The sequence below is a fragment of the Bolinopsis microptera genome, chromosome 6 (assembly GCF_026151205.1).
Source record: "Bolinopsis microptera isolate Bmic1 chromosome 6, MBARI_Bmic_1.0, whole genome shotgun sequence".
Lineage (NCBI taxonomy): Eukaryota > Metazoa > Ctenophora > Tentaculata > Lobata > Bolinopsidae > Bolinopsis > Bolinopsis microptera.
In genome coordinates, this window is record NC_087077.1 from 11,579,813 (window position 1) to 11,605,735 (window position 25,923).

The 25,923-nt window shown below is 39.5% G+C and overlaps 1 protein-coding gene across 1 annotated transcript in view; it reads left to right on the forward strand.

Annotated features, from left to right (window-relative positions):
• The window catches only part of LOC134817057 (uncharacterized), a 46,176-nt gene extending 21,068 nt beyond the window's left edge, over positions 1-25,108 (forward strand). The window contains exons 7-12 of the mRNA XM_063826146.1: positions 1,383-1,482; positions 10,210-10,253; positions 19,054-19,170; positions 23,188-23,295; positions 23,576-23,786; positions 24,002-25,108. Of these exons, the coding sequence (XP_063682216.1) occupies positions 1,383-1,482; positions 10,210-10,253; positions 19,054-19,170; positions 23,188-23,295; positions 23,576-23,786; positions 24,002-24,487 (1,066 nt within the window). The 3' untranslated portion in view covers positions 24,488-25,108. The remainder of the gene's footprint in view (positions 1-1,382; positions 1,483-10,209; positions 10,254-19,053; positions 19,171-23,187; positions 23,296-23,575; positions 23,787-24,001) is intronic.
• Positions 25,109-25,923: the final 815 nt, after the last annotated feature.

Here is a 25,923-nt window from a genome sequence, read left to right on the forward strand (position 1 = left end):
AGAGAATGTGAAATATATTGAAGATTTAGTACAAACAACACTGCTCATAAGTGTCAAGGGCCAATCACTCGTTTGTGGGAGGAGAGGGGGGGGGGGGTTGAGACTTAAACTTATAATATAGTAGTGAGTATAATAATCTCTGCATCTAAAAAAGATAAGACCAGTATCAAAACAGTTATATTCAGACAAAAGCGGCCTCCAAAAATGGTGATTTTAGTTTGCATTTTGACTTCCTGTCCTAAGTAAAGCTGACATGTTACCTGTCAAATGTAAAGATGATTTCTCATTCCTAATATTTTCTATATTAAAGTGACAATTCCTTCAGAATATTGCATCTATGAAAAATATATTGGTCATTTTACGGGCTTTCTCTCTTCCTTTTCTTAGGGAGCATATTATATGAGACACGCCATCTCAGGAAGTTAGGACGCGAGGAGAGTTAGGACTCTTCGGACAACATTAAATCAAGTCCTTCTGTAATGTCCCGAACAAATATAATTACGAATTCAAAATCACACAATATTCCAAAACATCACTGAACAGTGAGTTTTTTATACTAAATACTATTAAGAAGGTGATCATATTAATTATTAAGATTATTATCTTGGTTCAACTGTTACCGGTTCTTGTCATTGGCTGATTTCTGGTTAGTAAGTAAGGAGTCGCAGGTAAAGGGGTTGCAATATTCGGTTAGAGAACTGTACAGTTTAAACTTTAAAGTTTAACGTGTTTAATAACGATAAACTTTACGGCGCAGAATACCAACGAAGTTATTCGAAATATCAAATATTCTACGGAACGCATCTTGCTCGGTAAAGGGATTCACCTTCAAACAGCTTCGATATTGTGAACAGTTTCGTTAGAATCCAGTTGTGAATTTAGAGAGTTTAATCATATCTTTGCACCAGGAAATTGATCTAAGCTGTTTGATGGTCTACTGGTTACAGTACGCATAATATTTGACAGATGAAGGTGTCACGTGACACGTCACTCACGCACCTTCTCATGTAAATTGTGAAATAGTTAGCAGCACCCTACCTACCTATACATACCTACCTGTATATATGAACAACAAAACAAATCACGAAATGTTGTTCAAGGATTGTTGTCAATGAAGTTTCCTCGATAAAACAAGGTTTTTTGCCCTGTGTACTAGTGTTACTGAGTTAGGTGGGGTCTAGACTAATCATATACACAAATTTAATAAATCAGTTGAAACTTGAAAAATAATGTCCAGAGTGTCCAACAGTCTGTTCCTCAGCTCATTTATCTCCTCATTATGTTTGATAATATGTTTACAACACTATTTCCTCATCTTCCCTCAAAACTGCCAACACCTTCCCTCAAAACGTTGCCTACTTTTCTATCTAATTATATTTCAGGTTCAATGATTTCTATTGGCTGCCACTTCCCTCGGAAATCTTGTACACCCACTACACTGATAATCCTGAATATCAAGGTTGTACCACATTCTACTCCCCTGTGAGTACACCGAATATATACTCTTAATTTTAGTATATCTGATGATAAATGTTAATAAATCTAATAATAAATATTTATAAAAGTATATTTATATCAACATATTATTTTTGAACAGACTGGATGTTTAAATATAGTATCTGTAAAAAGGCCCCTTCCAGCCATTGCCACTGCGAATTTAACCTAAAACCTGCCCAGTTAATAGCGAAGACTGCGAAATTACCACTCCTGCCTAGTAATCTAATTTACCCTGTCCAGATCAGCAGTATATTACACTAAATCGGCAGGTTTTCTCTTAATTTTTTATGTCAAAACCTGCCTAATTAACTAGTGATCCTGCATCAACAGCGCAGGTATTTGTAATTTGGCAGGTTTTCTACTAACTTGGCAGGATTTGCTATAAAATTATCAATCCTTTCCGGATGGATTACGGCAGTGATAAAGTTAAATCGGCAGGTTTTCCATTAACTTGGCAGGATTTTTTATAAAATTATCAATCCTTGCCGGATAGATTACGGCAGTGATAAAGTTAAATCGGCAGGTTTTCCATTAACTTTGCAGGATTTGTTATAAAATTATCAATCCATGCCAAATAGATTATAATGCTATAATCTTATTATGGCAGCGTTAAATTTATAAATTGGCAGGTTTCTTTTATCTTTCTTTTAAATTCTTAAGTTATTTGGAATTTTGCTTATTTGGCACCAAAACTAAAAGTCAATAAAACCGAGTTGATTAGCGCAGTCAAGAAATTGGCCGGAGTTGATAAAAAGCTGACAACCATGGCACTGAATCTCCAAATGAGAGGTATAGTACGCTATATACTTATATAGTACGGTACGTACCGCAACAATTGACCCCCTCCCCCCCCCCCCCCCCCCTCCGACAAATGACCCCCTGATGCAATCTACCCCCGACAATTGACCCCCCATGTAATTACACTGGGGGTCAATTCAGGGTTAGGGTAAGGGTTAGGGTCAGGGTTAGGGTCAGGGTTAGGGTCAGGGTTAGGGTTAGGGTTAGGGTTAGGGTTAGGGTTAGGGTCAGGGTTAGGGTCAGGGTTAGGGTTAGGGTCAGGGTTAGGGTTAGGGTCAGGGTCAGGGTTAGGGTTAGGGTTAGGGTTAGGGTTAGGGTTAGGGTTAGGGTTAGGGTCAGGGTTAGGGTCAGGGTTAGGGTCAGGGTTAGGGTTAGGGTCAGGGTCAGGGTCAGGGTTAGGGTTAGGGTTAGGGTTAGGGTTAGGGTCAGGGTCAGGGTCAGGGTTAGGGTCAGGGTTAGGGTTACTGGGTAACACGACTCCTGTCAGCGACATCTGTCCGACAGCGACATCTGTCCGACTCAGGGTACCAGAAAAAACGACATTTGTCCGAAATTGTGATCTGATTTCAATACAACACATTTCCAATTAGAGACGTGATCTGAACTGTTAATTTGAATACGTAACATTGCCAATTTGAGATATGATCTGAGCCATAGTGTACTACTAGTTTATTTTCGACCTAGGCAGGCAGGCATGAAGCAACTGCGTTGTGAATGGCGAGCTCGTAGTCCATGAGAATGTATTGTGGTTGGTAGCCCCAAGGCCTCAGAAGCCCAGGTGTCTATCTCCTCGAACATGTTGCGGTAGAGGGTCGTCGATTTTCCAGGAATGAGTCCTTAGAAGAGGGGGAGGTGCCAGCCGTCAGGGAAGAGTCCGTGGACTGTGAAGAGCTGATGGAAGAGATTAGGTGCGGATTTGAAGGTACCGTTGGGCGTTGACTACGCAATGCTCCGCGTCCACCATATGATCTGCGTTCTTAGGAGTCCCCCAAAGGAATGATCGACGAGTCTGTTCGTCCCATCCAGAGTCCCAGAGCATCATTGGACTGTTGTCGGTAGAGAGGATTTAGTTTGCAGGAATGGATAGCGTTTCCAGATCTCTCGGGTCTGTTTGCTGCAGATCTGGGTCTGTTTACTGAAGATTGGTTGCCATTGTGGATTGCGATAACTGATCTCCATACGGCTGCTATCCTATATGTACTCATGTAGGCTGTGTCCTGTGATGTGATCGACAGCTTGTTAGTGTACGGCTAGCACAATCCTGTCCTTAAATAGTCAATCACGTATCGATGGATCAGATCTCAATGGATCAAATCAGCATTCGAACAATGGGAGCAACGTCACGAAATTACCCGTGAGTTTGTGAAATACGAATGTGAACCGAAATTACAATATGATCCGAAATTCGGACAGATGTCGCCAAAAACGACTCCTAGCTGTCCGACAGCGAAATCTGTCCGAAATCCCCAATTCGGCTGTCGGACAGATGTCGCTGTCGGACAGATGTCGCCCAATCGGGTTACTGTTAGGGTTAGTATAATAAATATATTTGTTTGGTCAATTGCCGGGGGGGGGGGGGGTCAATTTTCAAGTATTATATCACTTGCACCGTTTAGCTCCACGTGGTTTCTTAAGCTTAAATACTTAACTGTCCTGTCAAGATAAAGTAAATCACTATCACCTCTCATTCTAAATAAGTTAGTAAGCAAGCATCTGATCATTTTAAAACAGTCACCTCCCAATTTAGCAAGTTCTTACATCTATATTACAGTCTACACCCTTCAATAATGAGATAATATGTTTGGCCGGTAGAGGGTCCGCAGTAGTCCCATTACAGCATTACCTCATTACCTTAGCATTGCTGTACAGTGTACAACTACTATAAGAGTATAAGATATACATCCTTCACCAAAACTGGTTTGTCCGCTTTCTATTACTAATTTTCCGCTGAAAGTGCCACATCAGTGATCAATCAATATTGGTAAATAGCAATAATTTGAGTTATAGGTTGACCTCCCACTTAGAGCATATGTGGGAGGTCAACCTATAAATTATAGTACGAGCTATTTCCAATTCGTGAATACGAATTTCGATTAAGGTCCAACTTATTAAGTGTCACTTTAACGTGTGACAAATTTCCGATCAAATATCTCATAATCTGAAAATAACTGCATATTTAGAACTATTATATTAATTGTAATGAATCACTTCATTCACTAAATCTTACAATGTGAACAATGAACAGGTAGAGGCACTGCAACTGAAAAAGTGCTGTCCTCACTACTTAAGAACATAGCAATCTAATCTAAAAATGGCAACCTAAGAACTGAAGTTAAGCAAACAGTTATTTTCCAATAATCGGTTTTTATACATACTTTTATACTCAAACTTATCATAGACCCCGTGTTGGTAACAGTGGATAATATGCAGTGGCGAAACGTACCTAAGAGGCCGCAGCTGCACCCCCCCTCCCCATCCCCTTCTGCATAGCAGGGGTTGCCGGAGTGTCGGGCGGTCGTTTCGCCACTGACTAGTGACTGCATGTATAAAAGTATAAACTATAGAGCCATGTAGGCATGTAGCATTCTGTACTTCTGTAGCTTTGCACAAACCAAGTCTCAGTCCTACACCCTACCTAGTAATAAGGTTATACGATCATTACAGTATTCCACATTGTACACTCAAATTATCCAAAACCCCTGCCAATATAGGTTTAATCACGCCACAAGTTGATTCAAATTATCTCAACTTACGCAGGATTTGCGTTAAATCTGCAGCATTCGACTTTATATTTAACGGAAAACCTGCCAAAATAGAGCAAACCTGCCGAGAGTAGGTGAAAGGTGAGGCAGGTTTTGTGTTAATTTTGCAGGCTTTTCTATAAATCAACAACTCGATTAAATAATTACGTGAGATAAATCTCTGCACGAATACGATAAATAGGCAGGTTTTCGGTTAATTTTGCAGGAATCATTTTAAGACTTCAAATTGATTATCAGTCTTAATGTAAAACCTGCCAAATTAAGTGGCAGGTGGCAATGGCTGGAAGGGGCCTGTAAAACATTGGTCCCGTTAGTCCATCTCAGCGTACAGTAAAACCTCCAAATATAAATGTGTTTATATTAACCTGCTAACTATATGGAAGTTTGACGCAAACAGCTAGTAACTTAATAACAATTCTACTAGCTAAACGCTAATAATAAATAAAGACACGGCACGCAAACAACTAATAATAACTCTAATAGCTCGTATCGTTCAACTTTTTAATAAACCGACCCCTCAGTTATACATTTGTAGTAAATGTTGGTCATTTACAATTTAAATTTAGATCACGTCATCAGGCCGGTACAAAGCCGCAGTAGTTCAAATTAAAAGAAGCTGCATTTTTACTAGCAAGTCGCAGATACCTCTTTCAGTTCCCTCAAGGTTTGCAAACTGTATGTCGACATACACTGTACATCGTCACGCATGTTATATCGCAATTTAGTAGAATGCCTTACGGGCATTTTCTGCTCGATACGCTAGGGACCCCAAATACTCCGTATTTTTTACCGTATAAGTTATTAAAAGTGGTCCTGAGATGATTAGACTAAGTTTACCCGGTTAAAACCCTATTTTCGGTCCAAAAATAGGCCAAAAAACCATATCTAGCTGCACAAGATAGTATCAATATTGTGCTATTATTTCATGATTTCCCCGGTCAAAAATCCAATAGAATGGCGATATAGGGATGTCGAGATACAGTGTGATTAGTGATTACCCTCTCTCGGTTCCCTCCATAATCCATATTTCAGCATATTTCAGCATATTATGTAGGCTGTAGTAGGCATATCTGGATTCTGGGAAAAGGTTTTCTATTGATATTCACATACTTACAAACTTATAAATTACAGAATGTCTCATATCTCAGTTGTCACTAAAGTGATCTCGTTATTACACGTACATTGAGCAATTGTTTGGGGGATACCATTACACTGTTGCTATGGTTACATCTTAATGACATTTGGAATTCATTCAAGAGTTGTAAACTCCTGTGTAAAGATCCTGATATTGCAAATTCATTGAAACCGAGAGTGTATAGTACACTAAATTACCATGACTTACCAACTTTACTCATGTTTATAAAAACTTAGCAACTCTTTGCTTGGTGCATTCTGTTTATCAGAGGCACAATTTAGAAAAATTGCGGTAATCCAGGTAATGTGCCACCGAAAATTGGGAGAATTTAGCTAAAACTGCCATTTTCTGACAAAAGACCACTCAAAAATTCGAGATTTTTTGTACTTTTGTCACATTTATGACACAATTTCGCCATCTTTCGGTTTCCGATGGTTTTCAGGGACATTTCTTGACCCAAAAAATAAACTTGGATAAAATAATCCAAAATTTTTAAAAACGGTCACATTTGTGAGGGAAAATATATACGTTTCAATTAAGAGACACCAATAACACAAATACGTTACACAGTACGTATCTTGCCCCATTCTATTTGGTTCGTCACGAATTGTAGCAAGCATGAATGACACTGGAAGGTGAGCTAAAAATTAACTCAACATATTAATGTTTTGAATTGGTGTTTCACTTGCTTTGAATTTAGGAACTTCCACTCCCAGTTGCCACTGGTTACAACTCAATCAGTTGACGTGGCAACTTAAATATTAACATGAACAATCAACATCATTGATACTAAGAAATTACAGTAATAACTAATATTACGGGGGAGTCTCCGTGATCTGACAGGTACTTATAAGACCCTAGTAACCTTAAACATCCCTTAAATATTACAGGACATTTTGTTTTTAAATCTGCTATGTGCCATCAATAAAAAATGTTAATAAATATGTTGATGTTATGCTATCGCAGTAGAACTAGAACCATATAACCTTCTGTGCTGGTTATAAAGCTTCCATCTTTATTTATTCCTAACATTTCTTCTCAGTGAGTCGACTCCAAACAAAAAATGCGGCCGCTTTTCTTTTGTGGATGGCCGCTCAATTTCCCGATCCGTGATGGCGTATTTATCATATTCCATACAACCTGTGGAGCCCAGTCTTTACTGTTTATAAGCATGCAGATATGGCGGAGTGACAGGCGATATTGTCGACCGGGTGGTGTAGTGGTAACACGATCGCCTCCCAAGCAGAAGACCCGGGTTCAAATCCGGTCGGATGCAAGTCGGCCAGTTACCAAGCTGTGATTTGGTACAGCTTCGGCTGGTGATACACACTCTCTGGCTCGTAGGACTAACCCCCCTACAGCTATAGTATAGTGCCTCGGCACAGAGTGGCTTAGGGTTACTGAAAAGGAGATAAGCACCTCAGGCCATCCCAACGTTTGGGAGAGACCTGCCCTTGTATCTTGTTGTTTGTATAGTGCCTAGTGGGATACGTACATGGTGAAATTAACAATGTACTTGGTCAGTTCAGCGCCACGCGCCAACAATTGTTTAATTCAGATTATTGCGCAAAATAACTTTGCGCAGGTTGGAACGTGGGCGATAACTGTGAGCGAGGTCACGTACGCAGTCACGTACGCGACACGACGGTCGCAGGCTACCGTATACGAAAAAAAAAACCTCGTTCGCTCAGGGACGTAGCCAGGATTTTTCTTTGAGGGGGGCTGTCAGTGAGCGAAGCGAGCCGACGCGTCCAATCAAGCTGCGCAGCGAGCGAAGCGAGCAAGCTGTGGCAGGGGTCTGGGGGCGCAGCCCCCAGCGGGGTCCAGGGGCGGAGCCCCTTGGCGGGGGCTAGGGGGGCGCAGCCCCCCGGAAATTTTTTGCGAAACAGGGTGTTTTAGACGACATTCGGCATTAAAGATATTTGTAGGACAGCATTAAACTGGGATTGAAAAGAATCAAGTACTCACGTAAATTTGGTAACTTCACAACAGCAATCTGCATTCTCCAATCAGAATTTACGACTTACTCAGGCCTCATCGTCTTAAGATTTTTACATTTCCTACGGTCTAGGGGACACTATTGACTATAATTATAGAAGTCTTCTAGAATGTTTGCTTGGATTTAATGACATATATTTACTAATCCACAGTTCAAATCTTTGACTGACTGCAGTCATAAACACAGCCCAGTTACCAGGCGACCATGGGGACTAGGGGGCTTATCTTTTTTCTGGGGTTCGATTTTTTCCGGGGGGGGGGGGGGGGGGGGCTGCCGCCCCCCTAGCCCCCCCCCCCTGGCTACGTGCCTGCGTTCGCTAACCCTTGTCCTTGACTCCAGACTCTTTTGTGCCTTCGAAACTTTGATCAGTCATGGATCGGGAAAGTTCATATCAGATGCAACTCTAGAACTATTCATTCTCTAAAATTGTTGATAAATATATGGAGTTGTCATGCGAACATTCAACTCTAGCACATTTCTAAGCAAATCAACTGCAACCACATGAGTGTGATCGAATAATATTAAAGAGTTGAAGCATTCAAGTACTGAAAATGTAAGCTGCTTATTAAATTGAAAGTTATTTTAATGATCCTGATTCCTGAAATAGAATTATTCGAAAATTAAAAATACTGCCCCAGTTGTAACGAGAAAATACTGCCCGGAAATAGTATTTTATTGCCGGTACAGTGTCGACCAGCTTGTCTGAGATTTCTTGCGAAACAGTCCCGCTGGTTACCAACTGTATAGTCTGTACTGTTGATCATGCATTCCGTGGAACACATAGAAAGTCCGAGACCGTAAAATTAATTTAATGATTTCCTGTAAATCAATTAACTACAAGGTGTTTGGTTATCATTGACGTCTGCTCGAGCAATTGTAGCTTTCTCGGGAAAGCGGAACAGCTGTTGCGAAATAAAGTCCAGACACTCATTTTACGACCAAATCACAAAATAAGATAATATAGTGTGCACTTGTTGCGAAATTGTTAAAGTACATTTCTATCATTCCCCTTAATATCATTCGCGGTAGTCGGAAACAGAACTGTTAATTTGAGCTCAACAGGTTGACCAGCTTATAATGGGATCGTCAAATTTAAGTAATTAACCTTTGCAATGTTCTTCTTTTGATTGGTCGGCGTCGACAGTAAGCCTTTCTTTATTCTTTACGGTGGCTTTCACAACGCGTCCCCATTCTCCAACTCCTGCTGCTGGAGAGAGAGACTCCCAAATTATATACCATAAATATATTAAACATAGATATCGACAACAGATTCCGAGAGTCTTGAAGTTCTGTTACCACCGCCCCTGGTGCAACCCCGCCGGGTTAACGACGGAGAGATCGGGACTTCCAGGGGATCGGTCATGGCCTGCTACGTGCAACTTGTAGGAGTATGCAATGTTCCTGTAACGTCACTGTAGACCGCTCCTTTATCGTTGTTTTGAGTGTCTAATCCAAAACCAAATCCTAGGGTACACGAGACGTGGAAGCCTGTGAGCGTGTTAAAGTCCTAGGGTTACACGAGACGTGGTAGCCTGTGAGCGTGTCAAATCCTGGGGTTACACGAGACATGTTAGCCTGTGAGCGTGTAGACCGCTCCTCTATTGTTGTTTTGAGTGTCCGATCCTAAACCAAATGCTAGGGTACACGAAACGTGGAAGCCTGTGAGTGTGTTAGAATCTGTTAAGTGTTTGAGTCCTAGGGTTACACGAGACACGGTAGCCTGTGAGCGTGTTAAATCCTGGGGTTACACGAGACGTGGTAGCCTGTGAACGTGTCAAGTCCTGGGGTTACACGAGACATGGTAGCCTTTGCAATGTTACTATTAAGGGGGGGGGGGGGGGTTCTCCCTGATTTTTTTGTGAAACTTGTTTTCGAGATAGCAGTTGACCAACAAACTAAGACCGGTGACCGAACTTTTGAGGGGGTCCCGGAATTTTGAGTTACGGTAGGCCTTTTAAAAAAATTGGCGGCCAAATTCTGAAATTTGCCGGGCGATATTTCAATTCATTTATTTTCAGGAGGAATGGATAATGCTACCAAAAACCACTCATCTCTACCATCAGTTAGTTTACAAGATTACTAAACGTTTTTTAACACTTATGTAAGTAACCGGTAACGGTCTAATACTTAATGTCTTGCATTGGTAGCATATTAAATTAAAACATAGTTGGTCAGTACGCACTGTACGAACTTTTAAAAGGTGCCGAACTGTACGAATTTTAAAAAGCTGTCGAGGAATTTTTACCGAATTTTAAACCACTTACCACCGACCGATTTGAAAAACCTGAATCATTTGGCTTCGTCAGAGTTTTGTCGGCACTATTTGGGCACTATACAGACAGACAGACACTAGACAGACACACACACACACACATCTATTGAGATTATTAGTATATATTGGTTATATTAAATCAAAGTTCTAAACAAGGGATAGTTTTAAAAACAACGCCCAAGTCTAATCTTTCCCTAAAATAAAAACTAAAAATCAAAAACTTCATTGCAATTCCCGCCAATATCTCTTGTCATAAGCTAAATTACGGAGATAATGCAGGTCAAAGATATTATTCAAATAAATATTTCTTTTACATAAATCATGCACAATCAGCGAGAATAGATTGCTTTGGGGTCTTCCTCTTCTCCCTGGTAAGTCCAGTGTATTGATGGCAAAAATGAGGAAGAAAACGCTGGTCCGTCAAAAGGACCCCGCAAAACATGTCCTAACATTCTCCACCGACTACGGGCCACTTTTTCTGACAATGGTTCAGCATTGCAGCGTTTATACAAGTTTTTGTTGGAGATGACTCCTGGGTACCTTATATTCAAAATAGTGCGAAGATGTCTGCGGTGAACAACATCTAGTTTTTCAAGGAATATTTTGGGGACGGCCCAACAGGATGAGTTGTACATAAGAACCGATACGACTAAAGCATTGTACAGTATTAGACGTTTGTTTAGGGGCAGTTTATCACTCCAGGCCTTCTTGTAATTGTTGAAAGCAGCATATCCCAGGTTTATGCGACGCTGAATATCAGCTTTGCTACACAAGACGGACCCTAGAGTGATACTTTTCCTCCATGCTTCATTCCCCGACACTAATTTTCCATCACTGTCGACTTCACCCGTACTAGCTAAATAAACATGAGTGAAGTCCGTTTTGTCTTCATTGACAAAGAGGTTCCATTTCTCGAGTATAGCTGTTGCCTGGGGCAAAATAGCTCTCAAGTTGTCTTCCTCTTCATCATTGAAGTCAACATCATCAGCATATTCAGTGTCAAGTGGAAGGCCAGCAATAGTAATCGGGGGAATCGGCCTATCTAAACTGATTGTTATAGTCCATCTAAGTTCATTCAAAGCACCAGCCAAGACAAGGGTGAACAGACAGCCGGATAGACAGTCACCTTGGAAAGCTCCAAGGAGACTTAAAAACTCAGCTGAAAGAACTCCATTTACCTTCACCCGTAGCTTTGTGTTGGACAACAACAACCGGACAATCCTCAGCTCATCCTCAGTACAGCCACACAGTTTCAGGAGTTCAAGAATCGTAGTGCGTTTGATCGTGTCAAACGCACTAGACATATCAATGCCCATGCGATGATACTCCCATTTCTTCCTTTGGACAACTGACAGTAGAACTCGCTGACACCAAACAATATCAGCACAAGAACGAGCGCGTTTATATGCACACTGCCATGGACCAGTGAAGGCGTTCACTTTTTCTTCTATCCTTTTAAGAGTAGCCATAGACAGAATTTATCTGGCTGCATTGGACAAGGTGAGTGGACGTAAATTCTTCAGAGGACCAATAGGTTTTTTTGGCTTCTGTAAGGGTGTTATAGTAGCCTCTCCAATGGAAATGGGAAAAGTATGTGACTTGAAACAACTGTTTATGATTCCAGCATAATGTTCATGGACTGTACTATTAGAGAACTTAATTAGCTCGTTGGGTATTCCATCGGGACCATTAGCCCTCCCATTTTTCAAGCTAGAGGTGGCTGCATGTATTTCAACTCCAGTAAAAGGGACATTGAGAGCACGTGGTAGACCCTCAAAAGGCTCGAGAGGTTGCTCATTGCGAGTCAGCTGTTTTTCGAGATAGTCTCTAACAACAGAAGCTTTCATGTCGTCAGATGCAATCAAACAGCCATTTTCATCATGAACACCAATCGAGTTATTAGGTGGTTTACTTTTCTGAAGATGTCTTACTGCTTCAAACATTTTCCTTAAATCGTTTGTGTTAGTAATATCACTATAGGTCTGATCAGCTTGAGCAGACCTCACTTCAACTAATCTTTTCTGGATATTATTAGTGAGGTGGTTGATGGATGACCTCAATGTAGATCGATCAAGAGATTGATTATTGTTAAGTAGCTGTCGGAGATCGTGACGCTTTTCAACAAGCTCTTTGAGAGTGTCATCACTGCTGTGATGTTTCAAGCGAGCTTTAGGTTTTGGGCCGATGGAAACATTGGCAGCATCACGAATATGAGACATAAGATTTTGAAGGTCGGCATTTGGATCGTTGCTGGTAACAAAATTTGAGAACTTGCCTTCAAGGGCCAAGTGATATTTATGTTGCATATCTTTGTTGCTTACAAGTTCTGATATATTATAAGAAGGAACACGACGTTGTTTAGGTTTGAAACAAAAATGAATGTTGCTGAAATTGATGCGAGCAATGACAAGTCTATGATCTGAAAATGTTTTAGTACCAGCATAAGTTCTTGATTGAGTCAAAAGACACTTAGATCTATTTCGGCATAGTATGTAATCTATTTGAGAGTATACAGGCAGTGTCTTCTTACTGTACCGACCAGCCGACCAATCCTTCCGCCAACCAGTAAATGATGTAACACGTCTGCTAGGTTGTATAAAACTAGTGTTCACAGCAAACAGATTATTTTCTGAGATAAAATCCAGTAATCTAGAACCATTTTCGTTCCTTTCTCCCATTCCGTATAGGGCCTGTCGTGATATCATGGATCGCTTAGGTTCCACCAGGATCTGGTAGTCCTCATAATTCTGCGGCCTCTATGTTTTGTCATCTCATCTATGCTCACACTCGCTCCCTCAACTTCTGTCTTAATCTACGGATATCGAACGAATTGTAACAAAAAGAATAAAAATTCACGTGTAAAGTTGCAAGTAATAATATATCTAATAGCTTGATCATATATTCAGCGACAATATTTACAAGGGAAATTGAAACTACATACTTGAAGATGTTGGCTTTACTGTTAAGAGATATCAATAATTCCGATTCAGCATAAAATTGAACAAGTTCCTCAGCCACCAAGGTCAGAATTCTGTTAATCTGTACCTTCGGTTGCTGGTCACTTCTAAGAAGTAATAATTGAAGCACTCTCCTAGTCGAAGGAATCGTTTGAGGTAACTCAAGTGGCTCTCCAATAAGGGAGGAAAACTTCATTTTTGAATGGAAAATTGTAACGAATTGAAAATGTAACGATTAAAATAATGCTTGCATTTCTTGCGTAATTTAGCAGCCTTTTTTAGCGTAATCTTGATTAAAATTTAAAACTGCTGCCATTGGTCGATATATTCTATCAGTAGAATAAGCTGTTGCAATTGGCCACATATTGTTAACTAATGCACCCTACTAACGCGTGTCTTACTCCGCAAAACCATCCAAAAGCTATACACTAATCCTACCTAATCTTACACTCAGCTCTAATGGCTATTCTACACTCAAACTAGAACATTCTAAAAGATCGATTATTACGCTGAAACCCTGCTGTGTACAGCTTATTGGCCACTGTGTATGTGCTAGTAGTCATATATGTGTGAAAAGATGCCGATAATACTTCCAGATTAATTACGAAAATTGAAATAACAGACACTTAAAAAAAGCTGCCCAACTGAAATTGCACAAATTGCAATACAACTGCCACATAACACAAGGTTTTTATACATATAAGTTTATTTAACGGGTGATACTCGTAAAATATTTGTTCCAAATATTACCTTCGACGAGTTTAACTCGGCGCAGGTCCTGGTAGGTTATAAACCTACAATTTTGTTTTAGTTTGTCTACCGCGTAACTATACTTGAATCCGTTAAGTAATAAGTTTAACTACATGATCGAGATGTTGATTGTATTGATGAAACATGGATTTTAAGACATAAGGAAGCATTGTTGAGTTCTGAAACCAAGTTTAATCGATTTCTCGTGCGATTTTAGGTCAGGAATGGTCATAAAAATAAATTTAAAACAATGACGATATTTTGGTAAATTTCTAGCTTTCTGCCAGAAAATAAATTTTCGGTTTCTATAGGGGTTTAATTAGGTATAAACTACAGTACAGCTATACTTACACCCACATTCACATGCATGCAAGCTCACCTGGTCCAATGAGCGGGAAACGGAGAGGAAGGTCTGGTGACGTCATAGTCACGTGACCTCAGGCTCATAATCACGTGACCTAAGACCCAATCAATTGGGTTCTGGCCTGGTCAGCCCCCTGTCACCCGATCTTGAGGTGACGTACGACACCTCGTTAACCCAATCAATGTCTGGAAGGCTGCAAATTTTCACATGCCAAATCCACAAGATTCTTAAAGAGTTGTGCGAGATGACAAAACATAGAGGCCGCAGAATTATGAGGACTACCAGATCCTGGTGGAACCTAAGCGATCCATGATATCACGACAGGCCCTACATTCCGTATTTCCCCATATATCTACCAAAACCCTGTTCAATATCAGAAGGGGATAATTTACCCAGTTTTGAATTAAAGTCACCCAGAAATTGCAACTCCACATTAGAGGGTACATTCTTGGCCTCTCTTAGCTGCCCATAAAAGTTATCCAATACAACTGGATTTTTACGGACTAGCCCCTGATGTGGACAGTAGGCTCTCTCTCTCTGTTCTGGTCAACGGTTTCTGGCCTCTTACTAAAAGATGGAGGCCTTCTCACCGTGCCCACAGAATGCAACTCCTGCTAGCTGCACGCCAGGACTCCCAAAGTATATACGAAATCATAAAATAATAAATATCAATGCAACAGACCCCTGGAGTCTTGAAGCTGTCACTACCTGTCTCAGAGCAAACCCACTTCCGTTGTAGTACTTCTGCGGGCAGACAAGGGACTTCCGAGCAAGGTCAAAGCCTGGGAGATATGTCTCTATGCGGAGATGGGCCTAGGTTGAGTTCCTAGTATGGGATTTAGCGAAAGTTCCTAGTGAAGAATCCTAGGAGGTTACCCAAAAGGGTTTTTCCCTATCCAGTCTTGTCGACTGTTCCACAAATTTGAAGATATGATTGTAGTTTACTGTTTTTAAGGTAGAGTTTACCAATTATCCTCATTCTGAACGTCATGATCTGGATGCACTTGCAGAGGAGGTGCTGGGATGTTTCTGCTTCTCCTGAAAAGTGTTCACAATCTTGCGTCTCGAAGTTGACGTTGTTTGCCACGTTCTGAAAATAAACTAGTGGGCTGTGACCTATCCTGAAAGGGCCATGTAAGCCATCTGATGTGAGTTCCAACAAAATTTTAGTTCCTGTATTTATATTTGTGGAGGAACATCTCAAGTGGAATGTTCCTTTGTCACTGAGTGTGGCCTAATTGGGAGGAAGGGTTCAGGTCCTATGGGGATGTTGTTGGATTGATCGTCCCTTGCGAATTCGTCCGCTAGTTCTTTACCGTATACTCCTTAATGTCCTGGAACGAAGTTCTACTCGATGAGAATACCTAGTGAGTTGAGTTGGTCTGAGATGTTCAAAACGAACCTGGAGTTAAAACTGGTGCTGTTAAGCGCTTTAAATGCAGCCTGGGAATCTGAGATCCTAAGTTATCATTAGTCCAGATACTTGCCATTGTATAACGCAAATAGCGGGTACGATTTCCTCAATGAACCTGAAGAAGGAATATCTGTCCTGAAATGATACCATGTATCGTCGAGCTAAAAAATGAATCAAAAATTAGAGTAAATCGTTAAACGTTGTATGTCCTATTTGCATCCCCTAAGCATTGCATTGATGTTTATTCCTGGTCCGGTTAGCTTTGCGTCTCAGAACTAAAGAGGTCCACTATGCTTTAGTGAGCTATGCTTTCCACCAGGGTACTGTAGATCTAAGGGTTCCCCGTGTAATGGGGCAGGCTGTGAAAAAGCATCTCTGCAGGATGTCCGAGATGAACTGTTTTCGAGTGTTGAGAACTTCCGCTGTAGAACTGAATAGAACCAGTTGCAGTAGGGGTGTCAGTCAAACACTGCTGGCTACTAGATGATTGTAGAGCGTCCAGTCACACTTCAATGAAGAGTGTGGCAAAGCTAACCCGGTCCCCTGAAAAGTGGTTACTGGAGGAAGAAGTGCCAGGAATTCTCACTATCAGTGTGTCCTCGTAGTCAGAGTTGACATCCCTAACACTGTCTTATCACGAGCCTGTGTCTAGCGTGTGTCAGCCCTAACGCATTAGCTGTCTTAACTGAAAAGACCTGAAAAGTGGTTACTGGAGGGAGAAGTGCCAAGACTACTCATTATCAGTGTGTCCTTGTAGTCAGGATGAGCGTATTGGAATCCCTATCTCTGTGGTGGGTGACTTCGATGGGACCTGAAAGCTGAAAGAGAATTTCCTGGTGATTTAATAGCTCTTAGAACTATGTATCTGTGTCTAACGTATCGTCGTTTGTGTGTGTACTATCTTGTAACCTGATATCTGAAAGAGAAATTTCCTGGTGCTTGGTAGCTGTTAGTGTTGACTTCCTGGTTCCTATGGGAACTTTGAGTTGGCAAGTCCCAACCTTTGTACTCAACAAGAGAGCACACCACCCGTTAGTGCCAACCAGGCCACACCACGTGGAGGTTCGGAGAGGATTTCGTGACCCATGGACAGTAGGCATTGATCACCCTGCAACGTAGGGGTGTACCGCTACGTGAGGGGATGCAAATATCGACATAGCATACCCGGTCACTGATGTACTTCCAGCAAACCACATAGTTCATCATGCGAGGACTGATTATAAAACCCAAGCCTCCATGGCGACTGTCCAACTGCTCGAACAGAAACAAGTTAAAACCGTTGCGCAAAACAAGGTTGTCTGATTCGGTGACTTTAGTTTCCTGCAGAGCGCAGATGTCGACATTGTACTTTTCACAGTCTAATCCTAGTAACTCACGTTTACTATGTAGGCTATCATCTTGCTGAACACCGAGCCCACGGATGTTAAATGTGGCGAAGCTGATCATTAATGCAATGGTTGTTGATACAAATGATTTCTTCTTCGGGTTAAATATGTTGGAGTTGGCGTCACCACCGTCTCCACCGCTGACATTACTCGAACGGACCATATATAATATATACTAGATTCGTTCGTTAATAATACTCACCGATTATAGCGAGGAAGAAGTCAATAGCAGCGATTATATTTATATAGAGCACATAGTTTTCCCAGCCCAAAACATTTCCAAGTTCAGTGATGTTCAGTCTTGGGATGTAGTGAACAGTGTTACTTGTCACGGAGGGAGGCATTCTTGCCTTGGTAAATTTCATTATAGGAGCGACCCCTGATGTACAGTGGTATAAAAGTCAGTCACAAACTGATGCCGACTATTTGGAGTATAAAATAAAATAAAATCTCGGTTATGTAATTCTCGTTATATAGCACCACGCAGGAGAAAATATCGCGTCTAGACCAAGAATATACCCTCTCACAGGTTGAGATGTATCGGGAGTGGGAATACTATATGTAATTTGCACGTTCATCTATAAAAGTTCAGCACTGAATTTTCTACTTTTCGATGTGCTGTGCACCTATGGAATGGTTGTTTTAGAAACAGCTTTTCAATTCAATTAAATAACTTTAAAATCTGGTTTATAAAATGCAATCATTTAATGAGTGCTGTAGCATCAATCCTGATCTCTATGATATATTAGTAGTGATATCGCAAAGAAATCCAATTAAAATTAATGATATTGCGTCAAATGAAAATTATTTTTAGTGGTCGCTTTCTTTGAACAAAATTCTTAATGATTTTAAACCATAAAATAAATCTTGACTCATATCTGATTTCGTGATAATGGTACTGGTAGATAAAGAGTATTTTAACCTCGCTAAAAGCACCGGTCGTTTGAAAAGATACTTATCTATCAAAGGCCTGACATCTGAGTTAATTTAAGTTCTTTCGATTAAATCCAAGTTCGAAAATTTATGAGGCGAATTTTTCCCGAACTAATCCCGAACTGAAAAAAGGTGCCGAACTGTACGAATTTTTTACGACTTTTGTACGAACTGACCAACTATGAATTAAAATAAACGATTATGATAAGTAAATAGAACAATTGAGTAGAAAACATAAACTTTGGTGCTCAAGGAACCTTAACTTTGGTAGCCAAGGATCTTTAACTTTGGTAGCCAAAGAACCTTAATTTTGGAAGTCAAGGAACCTTAACTTTGGTAGTTAAGGAACCTTAACTTTGGTAGCCAAGGAACCTTAACTTTGGTAGCCAAGGAACCTTAACTTTAATAGTCAAGGAACCTTAACTTTGGTATCCAAGGAACCTTAACTTTGATAATATTGGTGAACCCAAAAAACATCTTTGCTAACTTAATAAGTTACAACTTTTATAGTAGGTTAAGAAACTGTTATTGGTTCACGGTATTGAAGATTAGTGCTCAGAAGATAAGTTTTAACTTGTTAAAACAACTGTGATTAAATAAACTGTGATTAAATAAACTGTTTAACCTTAAGCATCTTGGTTTAACCTTAAGCATCTTGGAGTTGGTTTACTGTAAATTCACAATTTTACCTAACCAATCGCTAGTCGCTACTAAGTAAACTGCAAAACTTGACGGTTATTAATACTTTACTTTACTTTACAAACCAATCTAATAACACTGATTACAGATATAACTGCGAGATAACAGGAGAGTTGAAGGGATCGTTCCAGGCTGACAATGAAAGTTTACTTCACACAAACTTCACCCTTCCTTGCCACGTCATCTGTACTGCTCATATAATAAGGTAATGATATACAGCGACAAATTCAGTCAACTTCTTGTTCTAGAGTGCGAATCTTCTGTTCCTTCCTATAAGCATCACGTCATTCTTAAAGGTCGTAAAATAATAAGTCTCCGTTTTCGAGATGATACAACTACTACATATATATAACATTTACTTATTTACTACTTTACTAAGTGCAATTCTCAAAATTGTTGGGAATAGTTTAGAATAAATCAATTAAAATTCGTCTGTGGTTGAAGACAATTTGTACTAGTCAACGATGAGTCTCGCAAAAACAAGAATAATTTTGCGTTAAACTTTTTCGTAATCATTTTTCGCTCTTATGAGTGGCCCCCGCCTATCAAGTTAAACTTTTTGATCGGTTATTTCGTGATCTGACGGTTGAGGCTGAGTTGGTGTGTGGTTTGGGCAGGCACAGTTGGGGCACGAACCTAGTCTCAGTGTGAATAGTCCGAGCACAGTAAGGGAAATATTGTGAAATATCGTGAAATATTGTGAAATATTGTGAAATACTGTGAAATATTGTGAAATATCGTGAAATATTGTGAAATATCGTGAAATATTGTGAAATATTGTGAAATACTGTGAAATATTGTGAAATATTGTGAAGTAAGTAACAAAAAGTGCATTCAAAATAAAGCTTTTAGCAGCATATTAAATGTAGTGTATATCACGACCCAATATACACTCAACTAATTGAGCTCACATATCTTCATCGGGTAAATGGTATCCTGGATGCTCCCAATGCACACGTCATGAAGTTGTTGAGTCCGGACTCTACAGCCTGAGACTCTACATGGTGAGACTCTATTACATTTCAACAGCTATATCATAGGTCGGGATTGAATGAAATTTAATAGAATCTCATGCCGTAACGTCTCACGCCGTAGAGTCGCGGACCCGAAGTGGTCGTTCATTCCTACCCTCGGATGTTACCCCTTAAAACTAAAACGGGCTAATGGGCTCCCCTAAATGGACAGCTACTTTGAAGTCATATGTACCAATCAGAGGGCTGACTAGTTATTTCAGGGGGTGTTTACCACTTTGGCGATTTTAGGAACGGTCCATTAAATGAAGCCTATTTGATGTTTTCTGAGCAGCATGATTTTATAGAACAGTTTTCGCTAAATTGTGACCAAATCATGATCACCATTGGCTCAGTTAGACAAAGTATCAACCTATACCATTCATTTCCAGCTAACTCTGATACGCTGATAGGTTCCGACTGGATTATACTTTTATGCGAATCGTTTAAATACGTTAAGCATAATTACAAATATGCCAAATAATGTTACTACTTCACTCTCAAGATTAAGCGTAAATCGATTTAATCGTAAATCAGAGTTTCAAATTCAAAAATTAGTCACAGCAGTTATCACGAATATTGCATAATTAAGTTATTATTCAGTAAGTATTTAATTATCTATGGGTGCAAATACAGGGGAAATGGGGGTATATCTCTACTATAATTCAAAGAATTATTTATGTTGTACGACCGCCCACGTGCAAATCAAACGAAAAATATGAATTTGCGTAGTAACCATGGTAACGAAGGTTGTTACACGCACGTGCACGTGCAAGGATTTAAGAGAGGCATTTTGATCGGTTTTTTGTTATTACGTGGTGTTAAGTGCGAGCTATATTTTAATTGGCTGTATCTTCGGTTGTGATGGATATTTGTTTATGCTATGAAAACTGACTGCCAAATAAATAGAAAACTACTAGATTCATCCCTGTTACCACGGGTTTTCTAGTCTCTATTATAATTCAGAAAATTCTGTTTGTACTTACACTGTACGACCGCCCACGTGCAAATAAGGTAAAAAGCAAAAGCTTGCGAAGTGACCATGGTAACGAGAGTTGTTGCACGTGCAAAGATTGTTAAAACGGCATTTTTATCGGTTTTGGTGATATTACGTTGTGTTTAGTGCGAGCAACATTTTAATCGGCTGTATCTTCGGTTGTGTAGGATATTTTTGACGCGATTTGAAATTACTAACAAAAAATACTATACGCTTCCTCCCTGTGACCACGGGTTTTCTAGTATAATATAATCTTACTTATAATTCAGAGAATTCCCTTTGTATCTTTGTACGACCGCCCACGTGCAAATCAGACGAGAAATATGAAGTTGTGTAGTAACCATGGTAACGGTGTTAAAAGTCCACGTGCAAGGATTTGAGAGGGGTATTTTTATCGGTTTTTTTGTTATTACGTGGTGTTCAGTGCGAGCTATATTTTAATTGGCTGTATCTTCGGTTGTGATGGATATTTGTTGATGCTATAAAAACTTACTACCAAAAAATAGAAACCTACTAGCTTCCTCCCTGTGACCACGGGCTTTCTAGTCTTACTTATAATTCAGAGAATTCTTTTTGTACACTGTTCGACGGCCCACGTGCAAATCAAACGAAAAATATGAAAATGCGTAGTAACCATGGTAACAAGGGTTATAACACGCACGTGCAAAGCTAAAGATTGTTAAAACGGCATTTTTATCGATTTTGTTGATATTACGTTGTGTTTAGTGCGAGCAACATTTTAATCGGCTGTATCTTCGGCTGTGTAGGATATTTTTTGACGCGATTTAAACTTACTAACAAAAAACACTATTAGCTTCCTCCCTGCGACCACGGGTTTTCTAGTATATATATATTATATAGATCTATAATCTGCATTGCTCCTCTTATATGGGAATTTGGATGGCTTCCCTGAAAAAAAATCAAGGATTTCTTGCGTAGATTATCTGGACTGTATAAAGGTATAAGTACAAATGCATTAAACTCGATGATATGGTTCCCTTCTAATAGATTTTTAAACTAACTACAAATTGACTACTACGTGACTACTGCGTGACTTGACAAGTAGTCACGTGGCAGTCACGTGGTAGTCGTCTACTTGATCTGGTAGAGTTTTAACGGGAACTCAATGCTAATGCAGCACAAGAACACGCTGCTCACAAATTAAGACCAGTATTTATTACTTATTGCACAATCTTTCAGCGTTTGGCCATCTCTAATCAAATCAAATCAAACAATATTGAGACAAACATCATCAAATTTCATCATAAATATTACTTCAAAGTTAATAAATTAAACTATATAATGTACATAAACTCAGTGACTCAAGAATACGTTAGCATCCAGACACATAGCATCCAGACGCAACTGTATGCTTATGTGTCTGCAAGATTATTTCTTACACTTAAAGCTACATATTCCGTTCAGGCCCTTCACACTTTGTTTCTGTCTAGTTCTAATGTACCGTCACAATAGTGACTTTAATATACAGTGGGGTGCCATATATATCGTCATTTCTGTTAATGACAATATGAATAGTGTTAAACCAGTAACTTCTATCGAACCATAACTCCGCTTCCAGACCACCGATTAACAAAATTCAAAAGTGGGTGTTCAGAGAAAAATTTTCTCAGCAAACAGAGGTTGACCAGATTATGAGTTAATTAGCGTTCCAAAGTTTCACCAAAATAGAAAGTATTAAGTAACGATAGACCAGAACAGTTTGATCATACAATAACTATCATCAAGCTTACTGCAGAAGAAACGGGAAACAAAAAGTGTTCACCGAGGCATGTGTACCGATCAGGCATGTGTCCGTAACTAATTTGGATGACTTCGCACATGTTTAAATATAACATGGTGCTTGCTGCTGTGTTTTCCAAATGTAATTAAGGTCGTAGGTGCCCCAGGAGCTCTAATTTGATCGGATTTTCACAGTAGAGATTTTAGCTATGATGATGTCCAAGGTTTAAGCTATTTTTGGCTGGAGGCTATGGGGCTATTTCTTTAGAGTTTCATCGTTAAATTGAAGATTTCCAGTCGATAGCTGTTGGGATGAGTACAGTGTACACTCTTCGTTTATCAGACCTTTGGGTTTTTTCTAACGAGTAATGAACTAGATTTGACCGAATCAATAATTTGTAGATGGGTACTGTCACAGATTTTAAAATACATATTAAATGTATTATTTTTTGAATCTATAAGAACTTATCCTCAGATTGAACCCAAAGCAGAAGCTCCCCCCGTCGTATTCCTACGTACATCGAGACAGAGAGAAATGCACGGTATATTCAGGTTATCCACACCCTGGAACTTATCTTTTGAGGTTGGTGCGAGCTCAGTGCCTGTCACACTTGAATAGATAAAATTTAGTAGCGCGCGAACTAATAATTATATGAAAACATTATTTTTCATATTCAGTACATGAGGCGCGCGACGCAAACAAGCATGTTTTTATCAATTTATATCGTGTCTAACAAAGATTGCAATTAATTCGCAATTGCAGTGCAGATAGTCTTAAATCTTAAAAATCTATCCATAATCTAACCATATTATTTAGCAGCTTTCTGATGATGAATCAATCTTACTAATCAAACCTTTACAAGATTAATGGGCCAGACACGAAACGCCCTCAACGAAGGAATGGAGAAGATAGTCGAGCTCTCAGTCACCGTTTCAAAGGGACGAGGAACTGACACCCTGTATCCGGTTATAATGAACCGTTCCAAAGAGTTCCTACTTGTGGGTCCACTTATGGGACAACTTATCAGACATATGTCAGCTTATTTTCACTGTAATGTCAAAGGCGCATCTCAGGTGAGCTGTCGACTTGGTTTGATTTTTGTCGGGATTTGGAAATTATTTGAAGGATTTTTGTTGCACTTATTCTGACATCTAATTTCTAAAACGATTTTGTTAAATAATACAGTATTATAAAAATTAGACACGTAATACTAATACTTCCGGTTATTATTATTTCTAACCGTAATAGATTGTGTGGAGATACTGTCGTAATCATTTCCATTCCTCAGGTGTCCGTACTCGTTGGCGGAGATGTCTTTCCCCTCAAGAAGATAAGTGATGACAGAGACATATTAATCAGATCTAAAAATTCTGAGAGACGATTAAACCGTGCCAAAGACAATGAAACAGTAACAGTAACAGTAAATAAATCCCCAAACAAAACTGCTGATCCCTCAGAAACGACAGCAGTAGCATCTGAATCAGCCCTGACCCAAGCAGCATCTGCTATAGCAATAGCTGCACTTATGGCGGCTTCCAAAGAAGAAACGGCTCCCACAGAAACTGTGCCGTCTCCAATCAGCCCAGCGGACTATTACACTACCATCTGTGTGACACCAGCCTCTCCGCCCTGTGACTCAGTTCCCGACTCAGACGTCACCACAGTTTGGGCTGGGGAGGCCCTTGTTTCTAGCAGGGAGGTATTCCTTGCTGCTTTCTTCACAGAGAACATTGAATATACCAAGCTAGTCAGGTTCCACTCTAAACTCATATGACCAATACTGCTAAACAGTCTTGACTGAGGCGGCTTTATACCGGCAAGTTCATATTAAATGGTGAATTTTACCTGAAAGCTAATAATAATTAGACATCAAATTATAGATTTTGACTTCAGAGCACTCATTTTGGTGCCAATTTAATGCATGCGTTATTTTAAATTATTATGTAAAGATTACTTTAGTTTAGTGTAAATATTTGACCGATTGAAGCAAAGCCGTTATAAATAGACCCTAGCGGTCTAGCGTACAACAGATCCATGAGGAGAACTTATGATAATGAATGATAAAAACATCCAATTTCTTCTTGATGGTACGTTTGAGCCACCAATGTTATATTTGCAGCTGGAACATTTTACAAGGAAATGTAGCGGCCTCCGGATTTGTTTGCGTTTTAATGGAAAGATGGAAAGAGTTGTTATAGCTCACGTTTCATCTCCTACTGTTAAGTTCATGATTAATGGTAACGATTTGTATTCAACGTATAATAATTACTAGGTACACTTTTCTTTTTTTAACCTTCATTGCTCATGAACTTGTACTTAAAAGGTAATTTTAGTAGCGTCATTATCCTTTGAATTATTTAAAAACCAAATTTAATAAATCTTCTTTACAATGCGTAATACTAGTCATTTCTCTTTTCTCGGTAGATTCTCAAATACCCACCGAAAAAAGCATAACGAACTGCACATAATTTGCCAAATTATCAGACGGAACATACTTTTTATTTATTCACCTTATGTATTACATTTCATTTTAAAATCCTGTATAAACTTCAAAACATAAACTTTCTAGTCAGCTGAGCACATTTTTGACTGCGCTAGAATTTACACTAGGGGTTTCACTAAGGGGGTCAAAAGTTGGCAAAAGTTGGTGAAAGTCTTCAATGAATTGCCCCTAAAGAAGTAAATAATGACCTTCCTCATGAAAAATTGTCAGAATCTGACATGACGGAAGATATATATGTAATAATGTAGTGCCATAGCGAGCCATACCCTTTCCAAGTATAAGTACTACAAAATATAGTGTACACATGTTGTCCCATAATGTTCTGCGTATTGTTCATGTGCTGTAATTGAAGGGTCACAGCTAAACGACTTTACATTTTTATTAAAATTGTACCGATCTGACTTGTTTTATTGATATTTAATTTCATTACACAGTAAAGTTATAGAATATAGCACTGGATGCCTGACTCCATTATACGTTATCAATGTATCATATTCATACATTATACACTTGTACGGTGTACAAGAATTGACTCGAATCTGAACACATTATTTTGTTTCATTATGCATGTAAGTATTAGAGTATTAAGTCAGTAGACGCCCTTTGCTCCAAATTTTAGTCAACCTTACTGATCTTAGACCCGAGCAATTTTTATAATGTGTCCTTATAATGTGCTCAGTAGTAAAGTTCGACACGCTCTAAAGTTC